General features: G+C 38.9%; 2 protein-coding genes across 2 annotated transcripts in view; both read right to left on the bottom strand.

Annotated features, from left to right (window-relative positions):
• Positions 1–5,773, bottom strand: part of LOC110049187 (uncharacterized) — a 6,183-nt gene extending 410 nt beyond the window's left edge. The window contains exons 1-6 of the mRNA XM_020754973.2: positions 5,619–5,773; positions 4,840–5,096; positions 4,583–4,697; positions 3,596–3,635; positions 2,918–3,044; positions 1–2,729 (exon numbers count right to left, since the gene is read on the bottom strand). The exon at positions 1–2,729 is cut by the window's left edge and continues 410 nt beyond it. Coding sequence (XP_020610632.2) covers positions 2,211–2,729; positions 2,918–3,044; positions 3,596–3,635; positions 4,583–4,697; positions 4,840–5,096; positions 5,619–5,727 — 1,167 coding nt within the window. The 5' untranslated portion in view covers positions 5,728–5,773 and the 3' untranslated portion in view covers positions 1–2,210. The remainder of the gene's footprint in view (positions 2,730–2,917; positions 3,045–3,595; positions 3,636–4,582; positions 4,698–4,839; positions 5,097–5,618) is intronic.
• Positions 5,774–7,967: 2,194 nt separating this feature from the next.
• Positions 7,968–14,519, bottom strand: LOC149110207 (uncharacterized). Its single transcript, XM_089292976.1, has 6 exons — positions 14,233–14,519; positions 11,981–12,237; positions 11,642–11,756; positions 11,261–11,300; positions 10,759–10,885; positions 7,968–10,309 (listed from the first exon to the last, which is right to left on the bottom strand). The coding sequence occupies exons 1-6, from the start codon at positions 14,336–14,338 to the stop codon at positions 9,788–9,790; spliced, it is 1,167 nt and encodes a 388-aa protein (XP_089149102.1). The 5' UTR covers positions 14,339–14,519; the 3' UTR covers positions 7,968–9,787.
• Positions 14,520–18,698: the final 4,179 nt, after the last annotated feature.

Below are 18,698 nucleotides of genomic sequence, written 5' to 3'. Positions count from 1 at the left end.
GCTATTGCTATTTCTATTACTATTGCTATTACTATTGCTATTACTATTGCTATTGCTATTGCTATTGCTATTGCTATTGCTATTTCTATTACTATTGCTATTACTATTGCTATTACTATTGCTATTACTATTGGTATTACTATTACTATTGCTATTACTATTGCTATTACTGTTGCTATTGCTATTGCTATTTCTATTACTATTGCTATTACTATTGCTATTGCTATCGCTATTTCTATTACTATTGCTATTACTATTACTATTGCTATTGCTATTGCTATTGCTATTACTATTACTATTGCTATTGCTATTGCTATTACTATTGCTATTACTATTGCTATTGCTATTACTATTGCTATTACTATTGCTATTGCTATTGCTATTACTATTGCTATTACTATTGCTATTTCTATTACTGTTGCTATTGCTATTGTTACTGTTACTGTTACTGTTACTTCACTGTCACTGCCACTGTCACTGTTACTGTTATTGTTACTGTTATTATTATTGTTATGGCTTTAAATCAGTTTGCTTCAAACGTTTGTTTTTGCTATCCTTATCATTGCACCAGGATTTAACCCATGGCTTTGATGTGTTTATCTCCTCTATCTGACCAGAGCTTGAAAGTTACTTCCGATATTTTAGCGCTATGGAAATCTAATCTTCTTTTTTTCCTCCTCCTCCTCCTCCTTCTTTTTCTTCTTCTTCTTCTTACTATTACCATTACTACATTACTATATTACTTTAGAAAACAGTCCTAAGAAAATACGCGCGTTGATTGGTTAAAACTCGTGTTTCTATAACTCGATAGAAACACAGAATTAGCACGAGCTGTTGATGTAATGATGGCACGACCGAAGAGAATTTACATTTTGATGATCAAAGTAAACAAGCTGTTTCCCTCTTTTTCGTCGAGGTGTTTTCTAAAAGAAGTAGAAAACATGTTCTCCGTGTTTCTGCACAGGCAGCCCAAGCTCTCTTTATGAACCACACAAGCAACACAATATGGCATCGAATCACAAGGGTTTATATGGGAGTGAAGATTATTAATAAAAATGGCCTACCTTATTCCGTACGTGTGTTGTTTACTCCTGGTGTGGTTATTTTATCGATTGAACTTGATTTAAGCGACTTTTTTGAATTCCGATTTTTCCTTTGTAGAGGAATAAGGTAAGCCATTTTTATTGAGAATTTTCACTTTTAACTACCTCCATGGATATCTTGTAGAAAATCCCATATAGACCCTTGTAATTCAATGCCATATTGTGTTGCTTGTGTTGTTCATAAAGAGAGCTTGGGCTGCCTGTGGTTTCTGTCGAGTTATTGAAGCACTCGTAAAAGTTTGAGAGAACTTGAAAAAGCTATGGAAACACTCGCCTACGACTCGTGTTCCCACAGCATTTCTTGGTCTCCCAATCTTCCACTCGTGTTTCTATAAGTCGATAGAAACACGGTACATGTTTCCCATTTCTTAAATGTTACTATATTACTATTACTATTTGAACTTGTTTAATTGGATACCTGTAATTGGATACCCACGTGATTCTTCACGTCAATTACGTACGCGCGCTTTAATGGCTTCCTTCGCAATGTTCCTACAGTTTTCAAAACTTATGAAAAGCGCTATAAACGTTTTCGCTCAAAAGAACTTCCCAAAAGACATTTTATTTCCGAAATTTGTTATAGACACGATTAATTAGTAATTGGACCTCGTGTCATACAACTCAGGGAGTAATCGTGCTCGTATTTTCAAATTGGCCTCGCACTTCGCGCTCGTCCGATTTTGAAATTTCTCGGGCGATTACTCCCTGAATTGTACTCTACTCAGTCCAATTACCATTACCCATTAGTATTACCATTACTGTTACTATTACTATTACTACTGCTATTACCATTACCATTACCATTACCATTACCATTACCGTTACCGTTACCGTTACCGTTACCGTTACCGTTACCATTACCATTACCATTACTATTGCCATTGCTATTGCTATTGCCATCGTTATCGTTGTCGCTATTATTGCTATCGTTATCGTTATCGTTACTGTTACTGTTACTGTTACTATTATTATTATTATTTTTATTATTATTATCATTATTATTATTATTATCATCATCATCATTATTATTGTTATTATTATTATTATTATTATTATTATTATGACTTTAAATCAGTTTGCTCAAAACGTTTGTTTTTGCTTTCCTTATCACTGCACCAGGATGTAACCCATGGCTTTGATGCTTTTGCCTCCATTATCTGAATTAGATAAAGCCTCGTTTCCACACGTGTTGGAGTCATCATGATATCCTCCTGTACCAAACCCGATTCTCGAGTCAGGGGTGTCGCACACGGCTCCATTGTTACCCAGGAAACCGATCCTTGCTTTGGACGAGCCCTGAGCACCACCTGCAGCATTGAAGCCTTCTTTGTTACAGTCGAGCTGCAAAGAAGCCTCTGAACCAATCAGCGTCTTCCACGTGTTACGACCCAGTGAGGTGTTGCGGTATCGCCCGTCAGCGATCAGTGAGTACAAAGAGTTGGCCTGCTTGTTGATGACAACGAAGTTGGTCTGTTGGCCGATCTTCATACCAAGACAGATCTTGGAGAAGGATGTGTTCCAGTAGGTCGGTAACTTGGTCTCTTGCATGTCAAACCCAGTCTCTCCTCCACGAAGATTGTATTTGTTTTTATCGCTCCAATACGTCGAGTTATAATGAAAGGTGTTCTGAAGAATAATGCAGTAAAAGAAGAAAATTCAACTTTCCAAACAAAGCATCTGGTAAAAATTAATTTACAAGAGTTCAGGTGAATAAATCGTTTCGAGATTTTAAGCATCGTTTAAAAGGGTTGGTCTGGAGCACGAGAACAAGCTGAACTGAGCTTTGAATCCTTTGGCTTGCACTTTTAATATACCTTGTTGCCGTCAATCTTCATGACCGGCGTCCATCCTCCATCCCCACATCCAAAATCTCCCATGTGACAGAGAACAGAAATTGGTTTTGAGTCAAAGTGAAGCGTAACCAGCTCACTCACCCGAGATCTGTTGAATATAAAGATACCACTAAACAGATGATGACCGGAGTGATTAAGGATTGCCCAACTATTGGCACTGTCGCGTTGGGTCAGAAAAAAACAAACAAAAACAAAAACAAAATAGGCAAAAAAACACAATAGGCAAATCCTCCTGAGCGTTGTTGGAGACCAGAACCTTATGGTACAAAAGTAGATTTTTCACCTAGCAGGATTCGAGCTTACGACCTCCGAATTAGCTCGTTGTTGCCATACCGACTGAGCGACAAGACCAGACGAACGCAGATTGCTGGCAATGCAAGTCGCCGGTGTATTCACACGTGGCAATGAACTGATTGTGAACAGGCGAATATAATGTGTAATGCCACGCGGCACTGGTATTAGAAACGTAATATAAAGTGCTGGAAAATAACCCGGGAACCTCGGTTAGCCCCTAGAAAGGAAATTCGAAACTCTCCCTTTCCAGCTTGCTGGGTGGCGCTACATTTCATTCGCTGTTGTGCTCTGTTTTACAAATGCCTCTCTCCCCCCTCTCCCGCCAACAACTGATTAATGACTTACTCGTGTAGCTCGTATAGTTCCTTGCAAGACTTCGCGAGAGCTGGAAGAAATAGGAAAAAAAAAGTTTCAGCGTATTTTGAAAAGAGCAGTTGATGCCTTATACGTTCAAAAAGGTTAGCCTCTCCTTTTGAACCGTGCTGTATGAAAAACAAAACAACTGTTTGGAGAACACGAATTTACAAACAAAATTATTGAGCGAGAATGGAAACTGAATGAGAAATTAAGAGGTCCAAAATAATTTGTTTGATTGAAAACATCTTTAATCATCAATACTTAGAAATTTTGGAGTCAACTGTGGAAATTCACGAGCAAATGGAACTTATTAGAATTGTTTTGCTCCTTCACTTAAACTTCAACATGAAGTTAAATACCGCACGGTAACAAGAAAGAAGACAAAAATTAAACAAGCGAGCTGGAATAAATGGTTAAAATGAGGAAATGAGTCACGATAAAAACTTAAATAAGCCTCTTACTGTCAAGCCTGAAGAAGTACCGAGGAGTTACCGAGGAGTAAATAAAAATTACAATGTTTACTGATCTAGGAAGCCACATCAGCCTTAGCTGGTTTTCATGTGGGTCTTCCATCCTGGTCGAATTGGAATTTGGAGTGTTGGTTTTTGTCGAGGAGCGAAAACCGGAGAACCAGGAGAAAAACCCTCGAAGCAAGGTGAGAACTAACAACAAACTCAAGCCACATATGGCACCGGGCCCGAGTCGAACCCGAACCACATTGGTGGGAAGCGAGCGCTCTCACCACTGGTCCTTCCCTGTTCCCTCGTTTTCTCAGTGGTGTGGCAATATGGTGACCAGATGTCGAAGTTTGAATGTTCGACTGGTGCACACATCACGGTCATAAGTCGATGGATAAGAATGTATATTACGCAATGGAAAACTAAAATCTCACAAACTCTTACTCCCTTGTTTTAACAACATAAATTATCACCTCACTTATTAACTAATCAATCATTAATTTTAACTTCATATTACCACCATGGCAGTTTGCTCCAGTGAATCCAGGGCGACAGATACAACGATATCCTTTACTGGTGAATCCAGCTTGACAGGTTCCATTGTTCAAACATTGGCTGCTGCTACAGGGGTTCTTAAGAGAAAAACAAAATACAAAAAGAACCGAGATTTAATAGGAAAATATCTCGTGCCCTTAGAATACCGGGATTTTCATCTGTAAAACTCTTATTTCACACATTTCAATTGCGCAATTTTTGGATCATCTATGGCATTACCTCGATAGCAAGAAAGGTGAACGTTGGTTTATCTTGAAGGTGAGATGCAAACTGGTTTTCATCTGTAGCGTTGTTCAACTCGCATTTGTGTTTTCCTCCCTTCAATGGTCCTAAATTAATGGACACACAATTGGGCTCCATATAGCACATCAAGCGACAACTCCCTTCGCTAGGCACCTCCGCACTCCTGATCACGTGGTTCTTCATTGCCTTGTTTGCAACTGGTTCCTTAAATATGATGTCGCGACATTCATCGTCTTCAAAAAGAATTAAACAAATTAAAACTTATGTCTTAAAAACTAATTGCTAACAAAACAGGATGATCTTTCTGAGTACAATATTTTCTGAGGAAAGTCTGCGTATCTGAATTTCCGTTGAGCATTTCATAGTTGTTGTTTTTTTTTAATTAAATTTTTGCCTTTATTTCGCCATATATATTGCTTACATATACTGCATGATTTACTTTCTAAATTGTTATTATGCCAATATTCATATACAATATTTTTCTTCGTTTAAATTATTTGAATTGCTGATTCATTTGACATACAACATCAACAGTGGTAATCGAGTTTTGACTGTTGTCGTCATTTAAGATTCTGGAAGAGGCGACAAGCCAGAAAGTTTCACTAGAGCATATTTATGTGTTGCCCAGGAAGTCAATTCGACAGGAAAAGCCCAGTCAACGCTGTGCTTTTATGCAGACAAATTCAGGCTCCGTAAAACCATCTATTCCGAAAATCCAACTAAGAGAAAAAAACAAACCAGGAGAGTATGCTTACCAGAGCAACCACAACATATCGAGGAAATGATTCCAAGTGAAATACAAATGATGTAAAGGTTGATTGCAAATTTATGCTTAAACTGAATCTCCAGTGAAGAGGTCATCATCTTGTGGATGATAAATTGAGAGTCTCAGGGAGTTTCAGTAAGTTTCAACCTTTAATTTGACAGCAGATGTTCTTGTGTTTAAGCTGAGTAATGTCATAGTCTAATGGGTGGTTTTCATATATTGACAGTATTGAATAAAAGTGGTTGGTTGCTAAGATGCTGTAGCGGGTGGCAATGAAAATTAGTTAACTGTCAACTTAAAGAACAGGAAGTTAAAAAGTTAAAATTGAAAAATGTCTAAGCACTAACTTCTTTTTAAAAATATAACCAAATTATTTCAGCTGGCTGATTATTGCATACAGGGCCGTAGCCAGAAAAAAAACAGTATGACTGAGGCCATGTCCATGGTTTACTCTTCCTAGGTGTTAAGGGTGCTTATCAGTGATGACTAAAAACAACAAAAACAGCCCTGGCACAACAGCCGAAAAAATAAATTATGCTATATAAATTATGCTTAACAAATGTAAAACAGCGCCTGCGTCATCACGCTCCTCAATTCATCGAGAACTTCTTGCATACTCTTGAAAAGACCAGTCTTTCCTGTAGAAGCGTCCTTCCTGTTGGTCAATACTCTAGACAAACGAACAAGCAGTGCTTCATGTTTATTTCTATCCTTCAAATTATCTTTCTTGCCTTTCAACTCCTTTGAAACAAGTCCCACATTAGCCATTAACTCTCATAAACTCTGCATGTAGATATCACGGTTACAGGGATCAGACACCACTATGTGAAATAAGACTTCAGTTGATATAAATCCTTGTCGTCTTAACCTCTGTTAGCGAGGAAATGCTCGTTTTTGTTCTTTTTAGTCATAATTGACGTAATATTCTCGCGTGAATTTTCTCTTCCGTTGCAAGTCTTCAATAAGTCATGTTCTTCCCAAAAAGCGCTAATAAGCTCATACACTCTTTGTAAAATTTTAAGTTTTTAACTCCATGTCGCACAGAAAGAATTCGATTCATCGGGACTCAAATTCTTTGTGACGGTTAATCGTAGTGTGCTCTTTCATTATTCCCAACTTATCTTTTTGTATCTCCATGAGAAACAGCATCGTTTATACTACAGCTACTGAGCAAATTTTGTAAACAAAGATTCTCCTATTCCCTTCTCTGCGAAAAGTCCTATGTTGACGAAGAAAAATGAAACAGCGACATCAGCAAAGATTCGCCTATACAAATATAATTTGCTGAAATTAACCACATACACGTTAATTTGGTTCCTTTTGCCATTGAGTATAAGTAATTTTTTGAATGCGAGTGCAATTAACATTTTAAATTGCAGGTGAATTTTAGAATTCTCTCGAAATTGCACGAAGCTTTATCCGGGGACAACTTAAAGGAATTTTCAAATACCACGAGGAGTGTAAATCCTTGATTGCGTCAGCGTTCACTCAATTACTCTTTTATTATATAAAAGAGAATTTTTACTATATAAAAGAGAAAATTATGAACGCGGGAGTATTGATTTTTCATGCAGTGCGATAACGATAAATTGTCCATCCCCCCTACGATCACAGTGAAGTTATCATTTTTTTTTTCATTACACAACAGTATATGTAATTCTTACTATATAAAAGAGAAAATTACGAACGTGCGAGTATTAATCTTTCCTGCAGTGCGATAACGATAAATTGTCCATCTCCCCTACGATCGCAGTGAAGTTATCATTTTTTTTTCCTTTTTTGCATGACTGTTAGGATCGGAGAAGAAAATTTCTTAGATGAAATATCATTGAGCTATAAATAAAGCGAACCAACAAGAATACGTTCCTAAACAGCCTTGATAGTGAACTTCTTCGATCAAAGTTAGACTCTTGCGAGAAAAAAACAAAACAAAACAAAAAGCAGGAAATAATAATAAAAAGGATGCATTTTATGTATTGGAAAATGAGTCAGAAAATAACAAGACTGAGCTCAGCTTTAGCACAGGTTGCCTCTTGCACGAGAACAGACGAAACCAACAGAACGGCGAAGATCAAAACATAAAGCATAGTGACAGGTACCGAAGACTAAATAAGTTATAGTAAATCCCAATGCGACGCTCACGGCTTTTCTTTTTCCTCACAAAAACAATGAAAGCTTTGAAGTCAATATTTGGCTTGTTGGGAAACCATGGTTTTATATCTCCATTTCGTATTTGAAGCCAATCAGATAAGCTCTTAAAAAGAAAGTTGTCTTTCGGAAAATGGGTAACGAATGTTTTCTCTTTTTTTAAAAAAAAGCTAAAATTCCTGCTAGCGCCTTTGTTTTTTTTTTTTTTTATTAAACACAGTCATAACTTATTATAAAAATAAACTGGAAAGAATAACGGTTCAAATACCATGCTTAAGGGAACAAACCAGAAAAGAGAAAAGAGAGAAATTCAAAATCCCTGTTGGCGTCCTTTTTCGAGAAATTTTCCATTCAGTCATTATTTTTTTGATGAAAATAAACTAGAGAGAACAAATTCCTCCAACCAGTGCCATGGTTAAGGTAAGGAGAGTTTGTGTTTTGATATTGGGGTTTGAATCTTCAGTTCATATTTTGATGAGTCATTTTTCTCGTTTTCCTGTTTATATGATTTTTAGTTAAGATGTTTAGCAAACATTTCACTTGAATATAACGTACGTAGCAAGTGCATTAGTGGTTAACCACTACGAATTAAATTATTCAATAATTTATTGGGATATTGATGTCTTGACTATAGTCCTACAGCTTATTATGTCAACATATCTAAATATGGAAAATTAGTGTTCGTGTTAATCAAGGTATTTGAAATTAACACAACTTAAAGCGAATTGAATAAAAGCGAAATTTTAAGATTCCCGTTAATTTTCTAAAGCGTTAATTTCCTGTGGGGTTTTTTTCTTTTAATCAGGAGATGGTGCTTTAAATAGGCCTTATTCACGATAACCGCCATGGTTGTTTTTACATTATAATGCAAATCAGGCACGTGATTTCTTAAGGGGCAAACAATTAAGCTAAAATCGGCAAATTTTAGCTGCTTTCTTATCATGTCCGATAATTTTTTTCATGTCCATGCTTTGGTTTCAGTATTGGGGTCAAAATATTCCAAGTTTTACAGAGTTTCGGCTCTTTTATAAAAAGAAAACGGTCCGCGCAGTTAATAAGTCAAGTTATCCAGAAACTTTTTTCAAACTTAAATTAATAATAAAATGATTATTTCAAAATTGGCTCCAAAATGCCATATTGCTACAGATACTTGACCATTTAGACGAGCCGATTTTCAGAAAAATGGGAACCATTCAAATGTTTGCCCCTTGGCGGACAACGTGGCTAATTTGCATTGTAATAAGAAAACCATCATGGCGGCTATCGTGAATATGGGCTGTTAATCATGTGTACAATTATGAGACTTCATTTGATATGGAACACTTGGTTGTAACATTCAACGTAATGTTGACGCCAACGCAGCACAGCACTTTCACTAATAACCTTGCTGGTTCTTTTCATTTTATATTAAATAACAATTTCCCTAATTAACCTAAGAAACAGAAAAAGAGAAGGATTCTGGTGGTTGTACAGTAGTCAAATGACGCCATCATGCAGATCGCCTATTGCTAGAATATGAACCATCAGTACTCACAACATTGAACTCTTCTTTGTAACAGTTCAGCTGTAAGGAGGCCGGGACAATTTTAACGAGGGTAGAAACTAGTTTATGCTCTAAACTACATTTGCAGTATATGTTTTTAAATCTCATTCCATGCGACTTCAAAACGTTTATTATATATCTTACTAAATGTTTTGGTGTGTGGTATCGCTACACTTTTATGACTTGTAGCGTATTTTGACTCGCCCTACGGGTTAGTCAAAATGCAAACAACGAGTAAAAATATAAAGCGATACTACAAACCAAAACATCTAATAAGGGATTTATTATCCAACTGCTGTAGTAAATAAGTTTATCAACGAAAGAGGAAGAGAGTGACAGTTTTTTTGAGCGCGCGCCGACCTGTCTGGCAAACAGGTTTTCTACCGTACAAATAACTGTGCAATATCGCTGTATATTTGTGCTATTATTTGGACGGTATTCGCTGCAGTTGGACAATAAATTCGCTATCATTGCACCAAGATGAATCCCATGGCTTTGATGTGTGTCTCTCCATTATCTGGCTGGTGTTTTGAAGCTTCGTTTCCACATGTGTTGAAATCTTGAGGATACCCTCCTGTGCCAAAGCCGATTCTGGAGCCACAGGTAAAGCAGCCATTGTCGTTGTCACTAATGATACCAATTCTTGCTTTGGAAAAAGTTACGTCGTCACACACAGCATTGAACCCTTCCCTGTTACAGTTGTTTTGCAAAGAGGCCTGTGAACCAATCAGCGTCTTCCACGTGTTACGACCCAGTGAGGTGGCGTGGTATTTCCTTTCAGCGATCAGTGAGTACAGAGAGTTGGCCTGCTTGTTGATAATGGTAAATTTCATTTGTGGATCAATCTTCATACCAAGACAGATCTTGGTGAAGGATGTGTTCCAGTAGGTCGGCAACTTGGTCTCTTTTGAGTCAAACCCAGTCTCCCCTCCAGGAAGGTTGTATTCAATTTTATTACTCCAGTACGCTGAGTCATAATGAAAGGTGTTCTAAACAAAAGAAAACGACAATACATGTATATCCATATAACATTATGGACCTTACTAAGTTCTTGTTTGAAATAGATATTTATTTATATATTTTTTTGTACATATATTGACAGGGAACAAAACAGTTGTTTTGAAAACAACTGGTCAGTAAAGGCTTTTACCATATGATCACCACGATCGTTGTAAGAGACTGAGGAGCAGGGAAGGCGCAGTGGTACGAAGGAAACGTTTCTGGCCAACATTAGAAATATTTTCTCGGGCACTGAGGGTCATTTTACGAGCTTAACTTCCTTAAAAGCGTTCTTTCTTAAATTCGAGTTCGTGATGGGGGAGCTGTAATCTAATCAATTATCAGTTAAACTTTGGTGATCTGTCAGCCCATCTTCCAGAAGTATTTGACCTTTGCAGCTCTCAGTTTTCTAAGAATTAAGACCAGAAAAATACCACACCTTGTTGCCGTCAATCTTCATGACCGGTGTCCATCCTCCATCTCCACATCCAAAATCTCTTATGTGACAGAGAACAGAAACTGGTTTTGAGTCAACACGGAGCGTAACCAACTGACTCACCCTCGACCTGTTAAATATAAAAATATCTTTAAACAATCTGCTCTTAAATCAGGAACTTTTTGTGATCAGTTTTAAGTAATTTGCGCAGAAAATACAATAATTGCTCAAATGCTATTGGCTCCAAAAAAACCACAGCTCTGCCCGTTTGTATCAGCTTGGCACCTTTTTTTAAAGCCAGAAAATATATTCTAGTTCTTAAATAATTAACTATTTAGTTTATCTGTTAGAATCTCATCCCTCATGGTCCAAGTTTTTTCGTTTTGTCTGGAGTGGACTGCGATTGCTTGCGTTTTCACAGTCCGGTTGTGAGCCTCCTCCCATGGTGTGGGTACGGTCTCCGTGCGGGCTTTGAACACTTTCCCCGAAAATTTTAATAACCTACTTGTGTATTTCATAGAGTTCCTTGCATGTTTTTGCGGCACCTGCAGTAGAAGAATTGGAAAACAAAAGGAGTTTAATTTACAAACAGGTTTGTTTGCCGGTTTTACTTCGTCCCTCCCCAATTAACTACCCCTGGGTATTCGAGTATACACGTATCGTCAACATTACATCATTGTAACGTTTCAAAAAAAACTTAATGAGATGAGGAAGAGTTTAAATTTGTGCAATCGATGTTCACATTACGAACATAACTGGATGAGAAAAAACAGTATGTATCGGAATACTGAAAACCCATCAGATTTTCCCCCGTGTGTTAACTGGTTAATTATTTAGTTACTAGTTAAGTCATTAATTTATTATTTAATTAATTATTTTAATTTACCTTTACGACAGTTTGTTCCTGTGAATCCAGGGCGACAGATACAACGATATCCTTTGTTAGTGAATCCAGCATGACAGGCTCCATTGTTCAAACATGGGCTGCTACTGCAGGGATTCTGTTAGGAGAAAAAGTCTGGTTCTGGTCTCTGAAGAAGGTTGTAAAAAGTTTCAAATTTACATTGAACGTCCACACAGCAAATAACAAATTGGAAGGAGTTCAAAGAACTATTGTAACGTCTGAATACTAGGTTTTTAACCATAAAACTGTTATGGTACAAATTTTCATTGTGGGCTTTCTTTATTCACTGTAATTAATCGGAAGTCTTTTGAATGACATTACCTCCATAGCAAGATAGGTAAAACCCGGCTTATTTACAAGATAATTTGCAAACTTGTTTTCATCTGTAGCGCTGTTCAACTCGCGTTTGTGTTTTTCTCCATCCAATGGTCCTAAATTGATGGACACACAATTGGGCTCCATATAGCACATCAAGCGACAGCTCCCTTCACTGGGCACTGCCTTACGTTTGATCACGTGGTTCGTCATTGCCTTGTTTGCAACTGGTTCGTTGAATATGATGTCGCGACATTCATCGTCTAAAAAGAAAATTAAAAAAATTGAAAATTAAGTTTTAAAAATTTGTTGCAAACAAAACAGTATAGTCTTTCTGAGTACAGTATTGTTCTCCGTTTGAATTATTTGAAATATTTGTAAGGGCCAATTTCCAATTCCCTCGGTTTCAATAGGCAAGATTCACTCTAGCTCACTGACTTTAATTCGACTAACACTCCAATAAGACGCTCCTGTTTGCTTGTACATAGTTCCATCGATCGTCCGCGTCTTTATCCGTCTTATCCGTCATTATCCGTCATTATCCGTCTTATCCGTCGTATCCGTCGTATCCGTTGTTACTTCGAGTGAATCGCATACACAACTACAACGTTTGCCGACGTTCGTCATTACATGCACACTCCAAAAAATTACGTGAATTAAACGCGGGAACTAAACGGCTGGAAAAATACATGAACAATACAGGGAACCCAGTACCAATATTAAAACGATTCATTTGCAACGCTGGAAGAGGCGACAATGCAGAAAGTTTCACTAGAGCATATTTCATTTTTTGCCTACGAAATCAATTCAGCAGGAAAAGCCCAGTCGACCCTGTGCTTGCATAGACCAGAGAAATTCAGGCTCTGTAAGACCATCTACTCGAAGACTCACTATAATAAGACAATAAGAAACAAACTAGGAGAGCTTGCTTACCAGAGCAACCACAAGATAACGAAAAAATGATTCCAATTAAGTGAAATGTAAAGGATGTAAGTGAAGATTGCAAATTTATGCTTAAACTGAATCTCCTGCAAAGAACCCATCATCTCCTGGAAGATAACTCAAGAGTCTCAGTCCGTTTCAGCAAGTTTCCGTTTTTAATTTGACCGCAGTTGTCCTTGGTTTAAAGATTATTAAGTGTCACAATTCTAAAGGCTTGTTCGCCAATTTTGCCAGTATTGAATAAAGCGATTGGTTGCTAAGATGCTGCAGCGGGTGGCAACAAAAATTGCTTACTATCAACAGAAATTTGGAACGTTAATATTAACAAACGGGTAAGCACTTCATTGCCTTCTTTGCAACTGGTTCCTTGAACACAATGTCGCGACAGTCATCGTCTTTGAAATACACAGATTAAAACTTAATATTAAAAAAATGTGGAAAGCAATAGTCTATGTGGATTTCTCTTCTCTGAGTACATTTTTTCCGACAGGGGACTGTATATCAGAAGTTTTGTTGATAATTGTATTCTCCAATTTTTACTTTCGTTTCTCCCGCAGCGGGTGGCAATGAAAATTGCTAGCTATCAACAGAAATTTGGAATGTTGATATTGACAAATGGGTAAGCACTTGATTGCCTTGTTTGCAACTGGTTCCTTGAACACAATGTCGCGACATTTGTCGTCTTTGAAATACATCAATTAAAACTTAATGTTAAAAAAATGGAAAACGGTATAGTCTATATGGATTTCTCTTCTCTGAGTACATTTTTTTCTGATAGAGGACTGCATATCAGAATTTCTGTTTATAATTTCAATCTCCAATTTTTACTGTCGTTTCTCTCCCAAAATTATTTGGATTTCAAGGCTTTTACACGGTGTTCTTCCCGTGTTGTGTTTATGCCAGCATTAAAACTACAGTTTTCTTCGTTCAATTATTGACTATCGATTAGTCTCACCCAATTCAATGGACACATAACATCCAGCTGGTTAATATCTGTCTTCGCGAAATGTGGCAATATATATATTTTTTCAGAATAACGGCATACTCCATAGTCCCTGACGCGCGCAACACTCAGCGCACTTGTCGGTCACTATCATCTGAGATACCAGAGCACGTAACTAGGCGATAATGCAGTATCAAAGATTTACTAGCGGATATTTCATGCATTGCGTGCGAAATCATTTTTTCAGGGATAGAAAGGCCTGCACCCTTCTACTTTAGTTGCATGGACGAGTGAAGATGACCGAAATTCGGGTCGTGTAAAATCATGAAAGACTCAATCAAGACAATAAGTAACAGACAAGGTATGGACTTACCAGAGCAAGCACAACATAACGAGAAAAAGATCGCAAGTGAAATGTAAAGGATGTAGACCGTGATTGCAGATTTAGGCTTGAAGTGAATTTCCGTCGAAGAAGACATTGTCTTCTTGATGGCAGCTTGAGAGTCTCAGGTAGTTTCCGTTTTATTCCGCAGATGTTCTTGTTTCAAAGAATGTTAATGAAAGTTTTTACTGGTTCAATACCTTGTGTTGACTGAATTGAGCAAAGCAATTGGTATATAAATAACTCCACTGTAGTGTTTGACGAGCGACAGGTGAAAATCAACTAATTGATAGCTCTAAAAAAACGGCAATTTGGAAAGTTGACCTTAATGGACGTTTCATGGTTAACTTTTTCCTCTCCAGGGTGAAATACCAAAAATACAGACCAAATTATTTTAATATGGCTGGTGACATAGAATTAATCCTTAATTTAAAATTTTACATGTGAAATTACAAAATATGATTTCCATGGCAACGTTTGATGCGAAATTTCTCGATACAATAAACATTCAAAAACCCACGATCGTAAGTGTAATTTACCACCCGTATACTCGTAAAAATTAAGAAATAATTTCACTAGCGGTTTGTCAAAATTCAAATAGTTTCCCTCGCCTTTAGGTGAGAGAAATTATAAGAATTTTGATAAACGCACGTCGCTCACGGTCATTTCACTCGTCACCAGCCGTAAAATTATGACACTCAGGAATCCTCAATTTCCCGTAACCATGGTAACCTGTACATTTAGATGGCTGTCTTAATACTCTCAAGTATTGCTACAATCAACAACATCTAGAAAGAGATTTCTCTTCGATCTTCGCTTTCTTTAATTGTTTGCATGAAATGTTTCGACAAAAGTTGTCTTCTCTATTTGGGTACTCGGTTTGTCCTTCGATGTTTCAAAGAGGTTAACGTTATTCTGTGTATTTGGAGAAAAAAACATGGCCGCACGTATTCTTTATTTGTCCTTTGTATCGCGCCGAAACACTAAGCGGTAAATTGACTCTTAACCACTAATAACCACTTTTAGCATCGTCTGGTACACCCTAAACGGCTTTTACGCTGTTTGTAGGACACGTTTTCCTCAAAACAGCTACAGCTGTTTCAACCGAATTCCACAGGGGTTTTAATCTGAACGGTAGAATAATAAGTGGGATAACTTGAAAAGAATTCTGAAAAGCGTATCCGTTTCGTCGCAATACTAACGACGGATAGCCATTTAATAGATCTGGAGCCCCGTCCACACTTATCCGGATATTTTTGAATCCGCAACTTTTTCTTTCCGGATACGGCTTCCGTCCACACGCATCCGGCGAATTCGGCAGCGAATCCAGATATTTTGTATTCCCTCTCCAGATATGGAAAAAAAAAGTTTAAATAAATAAATAAAATAAACCCGCAAAGAATCCGACAATGCGTGGACGGTGAATTCGGATATTTTGGAGTCCGATGACGTAGCAAAATGCCCAGTTTCTTATCGAACAATAAGTCAATGTGGCGGCACAACGCGTAGAGTAGTATACAGGGAATTAGCCAAATACCATTTCGCAGAGGGAGCTTTATTTAACCTTATCGCAGCCCCCACCATCAAGTCCGGCCCTCACAAGTTCGGGCCGGTTGAGCCTGGAGGCTGCGAAACGGTTAAATGCAGCTCCTTCTTTGAAATAGTATTTGGTTAATTCCCTGTATACTACTCACAAGAAAGGAGTGCGAAATATTAGAAAAAAGCGAGCCCGGGGTGTTATACCGCGAGAGCCGTGATGGCACGAGCGCCAAACAAGTGCGGGTGGCTGAAGCGGGGCCGGAAAGAAAGCTGCGCAAAGCGCTGTTACGGGGCGTATTGCGGGCAGCACAACTACCAGCTGAAGAAAGGAATGCGAGCGCCAGAGCCCTGCAGAGCATGCGGAGTGTGACTACCGTCTTTGCAAGCCCTGCGGTGGGGGCGCGCTAAAACAACGTCTTTACCGCAAACAAGAAAAAGCAAAAAAAGCCTTTGAACGCGTTTTGCTCGAGCTGAAAGAAAGAAACACACCAGTTAGAGAAATGCAACCTTCGATTATAACGCAAGGCACTATGGTTGCATGTGGACTTTTCGAGGCCATTCAAAGCCTCCCTCCAGAGCTTCGTGAGATCATTCTAAAGGAGTACATCGCGATAAAAATCAAGGAAAAAAAGGAAATGGGGTGGGACAAGGTGCACGAGAATATTTCAAAACTGCCTTTCTGCAAATACAGGCAGCAGATTGTGCCGATGGTCATTTGCATTGAATATGCGGACTGCTTTTTCGAGGGTTGTTGTTTCCCCTGTTTCGAAAGGGATGGAAATCTTCCTAAAGCATCGCGAAGCCGGCCCATGAAGCTTATAGAAGTCAGCCCAGAGCACAAGAATTTTATTAAAGTAGGCTCCTCGGATGGTTATTATTGGCACGAGTGGTTCCTTTTTGGCCGGGAGCGTTAGCGAAAAAGGCGGCGACTAACCTTCGTTCGAAGCAAAGTTTTGCGAGTTGCGTGACATTTTTCTCAGAAGACTGGAATCAAATATTCCCCCCAGGCCCTTGGCCGAGCAGTAAAGAAAAAACATGGAGGACAACTCAAGATGTTTTTGTTTGGGCCGAAAACAACGAACCAGAACAGAATTCACCAAAGAAATACGCCCAGCCAACGCGCTTTAAGTTATTTCTTCACCACAGAAGCTGCCGAAGTGAAGCGAGCAGGAGGAAACTAGAAAACAGCAAGATTCGATCGCAGCATTCGATCGCTCGTAACATGAAATATTCTTGAACAAGGGCCTCCATCGAGCCTGTTTAAGTTTCCTCTGCTTCTCGCATGGCTTCAACGACTTGATATGTTATCTGTCTGACCTCTTTCTGCCAAACGGGCGAACAAAGTTCTGTGAAAATAAAGCAAATAGCGCGGAACAGCACAAGCATTTTGGCCTTCAGAGCTGTTGTTGGGATAAAATTTATTCAGCCAAGCTCTAAATATAGCTCAAGCATGACATCATCTCGAATGACATCATCTTGCCACCCAAAAGCGCATGCGTAGGTGTAAAAACCTGCGGATTTAGGCAAAGGACAGAGAAGCACATCACAAGTGAAAGGATCGGCGGTAGGATCAATGTATATAGCTTGAGAAACAATACAATATATCACCGAGCAAATGATGGTGCTTTGGGATATGAGGGTGGCCACCTCTGATTCCTAATACGGCACGCACAGGCGCTTGTTAGGGGTATGGGGTGAGACCGTCCACGGTGACAACCCCGGGTGAACCCGCCCCGGCCCAGTGGAGACTGGGAGGTGCTCAGAGGTCCCTCGAGATCTCAAACCTCGTCCGGAGGTAAAACGGGACAGCAGCCTTGTCAGCGGCGGGAAAAGTCCTAGCCGGGGCTAGGCAAAGTACAGCCAACGAGCACCTCCCGACAGGGTTTTGCTTTTTTGTGTGTGAGCAGTCACGCAACGTCACGCGTGACAGTAACGTAACCAGTCACACAACGTCACGCGTGAAGGTAACGCGGTGTAACACAATCACCTGTTTTTGATAAGACTAAGAGAGAGTTTTGTGTTTTTTCGCTCAAAATTTCGTTCAAACCTGGTGTTTAATCCGCAAGTTTTTTTCTATATTCTTCCCGAACCTGGTCCCGAACCTGGTTTCTGGATCGGATTTGTTTGTATTCGCGCAAAGTTCGAGCGTAAAGTCTCTTTAAGCTGGCGATATTTCTGCATTTCACGTGTGATCAGTTGAAACTCCGTGTCAGAAACCCGATTATCATTAAGAGCCTGTGAGACGGCGAGGTTAATCGAGTCATGTTTTGCAATAGCCAGAGAATGGATTCTCGAGTGCTTATTGACTTTGCGTTCAAGCTTCTTGTTGACAACGGACAGGCCAGTGGAAACTGCGCCAGATAAAGCGGCAATCCCGGAAACAGGCGCTCCAACAACAATTCCAACACCAGTAAGTGATGTTGCAACAGCCCCAGAAGACAGAACTGCTGTGAAGGCGCCAAGGCCAACCACGGAATAGTGAATCGCTTTCCGGGCTTTTTTGTATTCTTTCAACACAAGCCTGTAATGCTCGACCTCAGCAGATATTTCTTTTTCAATTCTGCTTATCTCGGTCAGCCGGAAATTTTCGGCATTCATCATTTCGGGAAGGCTTGGATAGATGTCAGGCGGTGCACTTGGTGGCAACAGATTTGCCGAAGACATTGCGTATATAAAGAAATTTAATTTAACTCTAATTCAAAAAGAAGCGGCAGGCCTTTGAAATCAAAGAGTTCACCATTTTCATCTTTCACTTTAATGGTGATGCTATTTATGAACTTGTCTGTAGAAGCGTCACGGAAAGCATTTTGCGATGAGTCCATGTTATAGCTGACTTTTTCATAAGGCTTTCTTCTGACGTCAACCTTGGCAAGAAGGTCTGACTTCTTTCCATTCAAAAAGTTTTTTGTCAAGTCGAT

The sequence above is a fragment of the Orbicella faveolata genome, unplaced genomic scaffold (genome assembly GCF_042242905.1).
Source record: "Orbicella faveolata isolate gen_17 unplaced genomic scaffold, um_ofav_v1 contig_24, whole genome shotgun sequence".
NCBI lineage: Eukaryota > Metazoa > Cnidaria > Anthozoa > Scleractinia > Merulinidae > Orbicella > Orbicella faveolata.
Note: the sequence above shows the minus strand (reverse complement) of the source record. Positions and strands in the feature narration are given on the sequence as shown.

Bases quoted from the DNA above. Each gene is read 5' to 3' on its own strand.
- LOC149110207 (XM_089292976.1), bottom strand. From the start codon at position 14,338: ATGTCTTCTTCGACGGAAATTCACTTCAAGCCTAAATCTGCAATCACG. The intron at 12,238-14,232 runs GTAAGTCCATAC...TTTTCTTTTTAG, and splicing joins GTTATGTTGTGCTTGCTCTG to ACGATGAATGTCGCGACATC. The intron at 10,310-10,758 runs GTGTGGTATTTT...TCTTTTGTTTAG, and splicing joins TGAAGATTGACGGCAACAAG to AACACCTTTCATTATGACTC.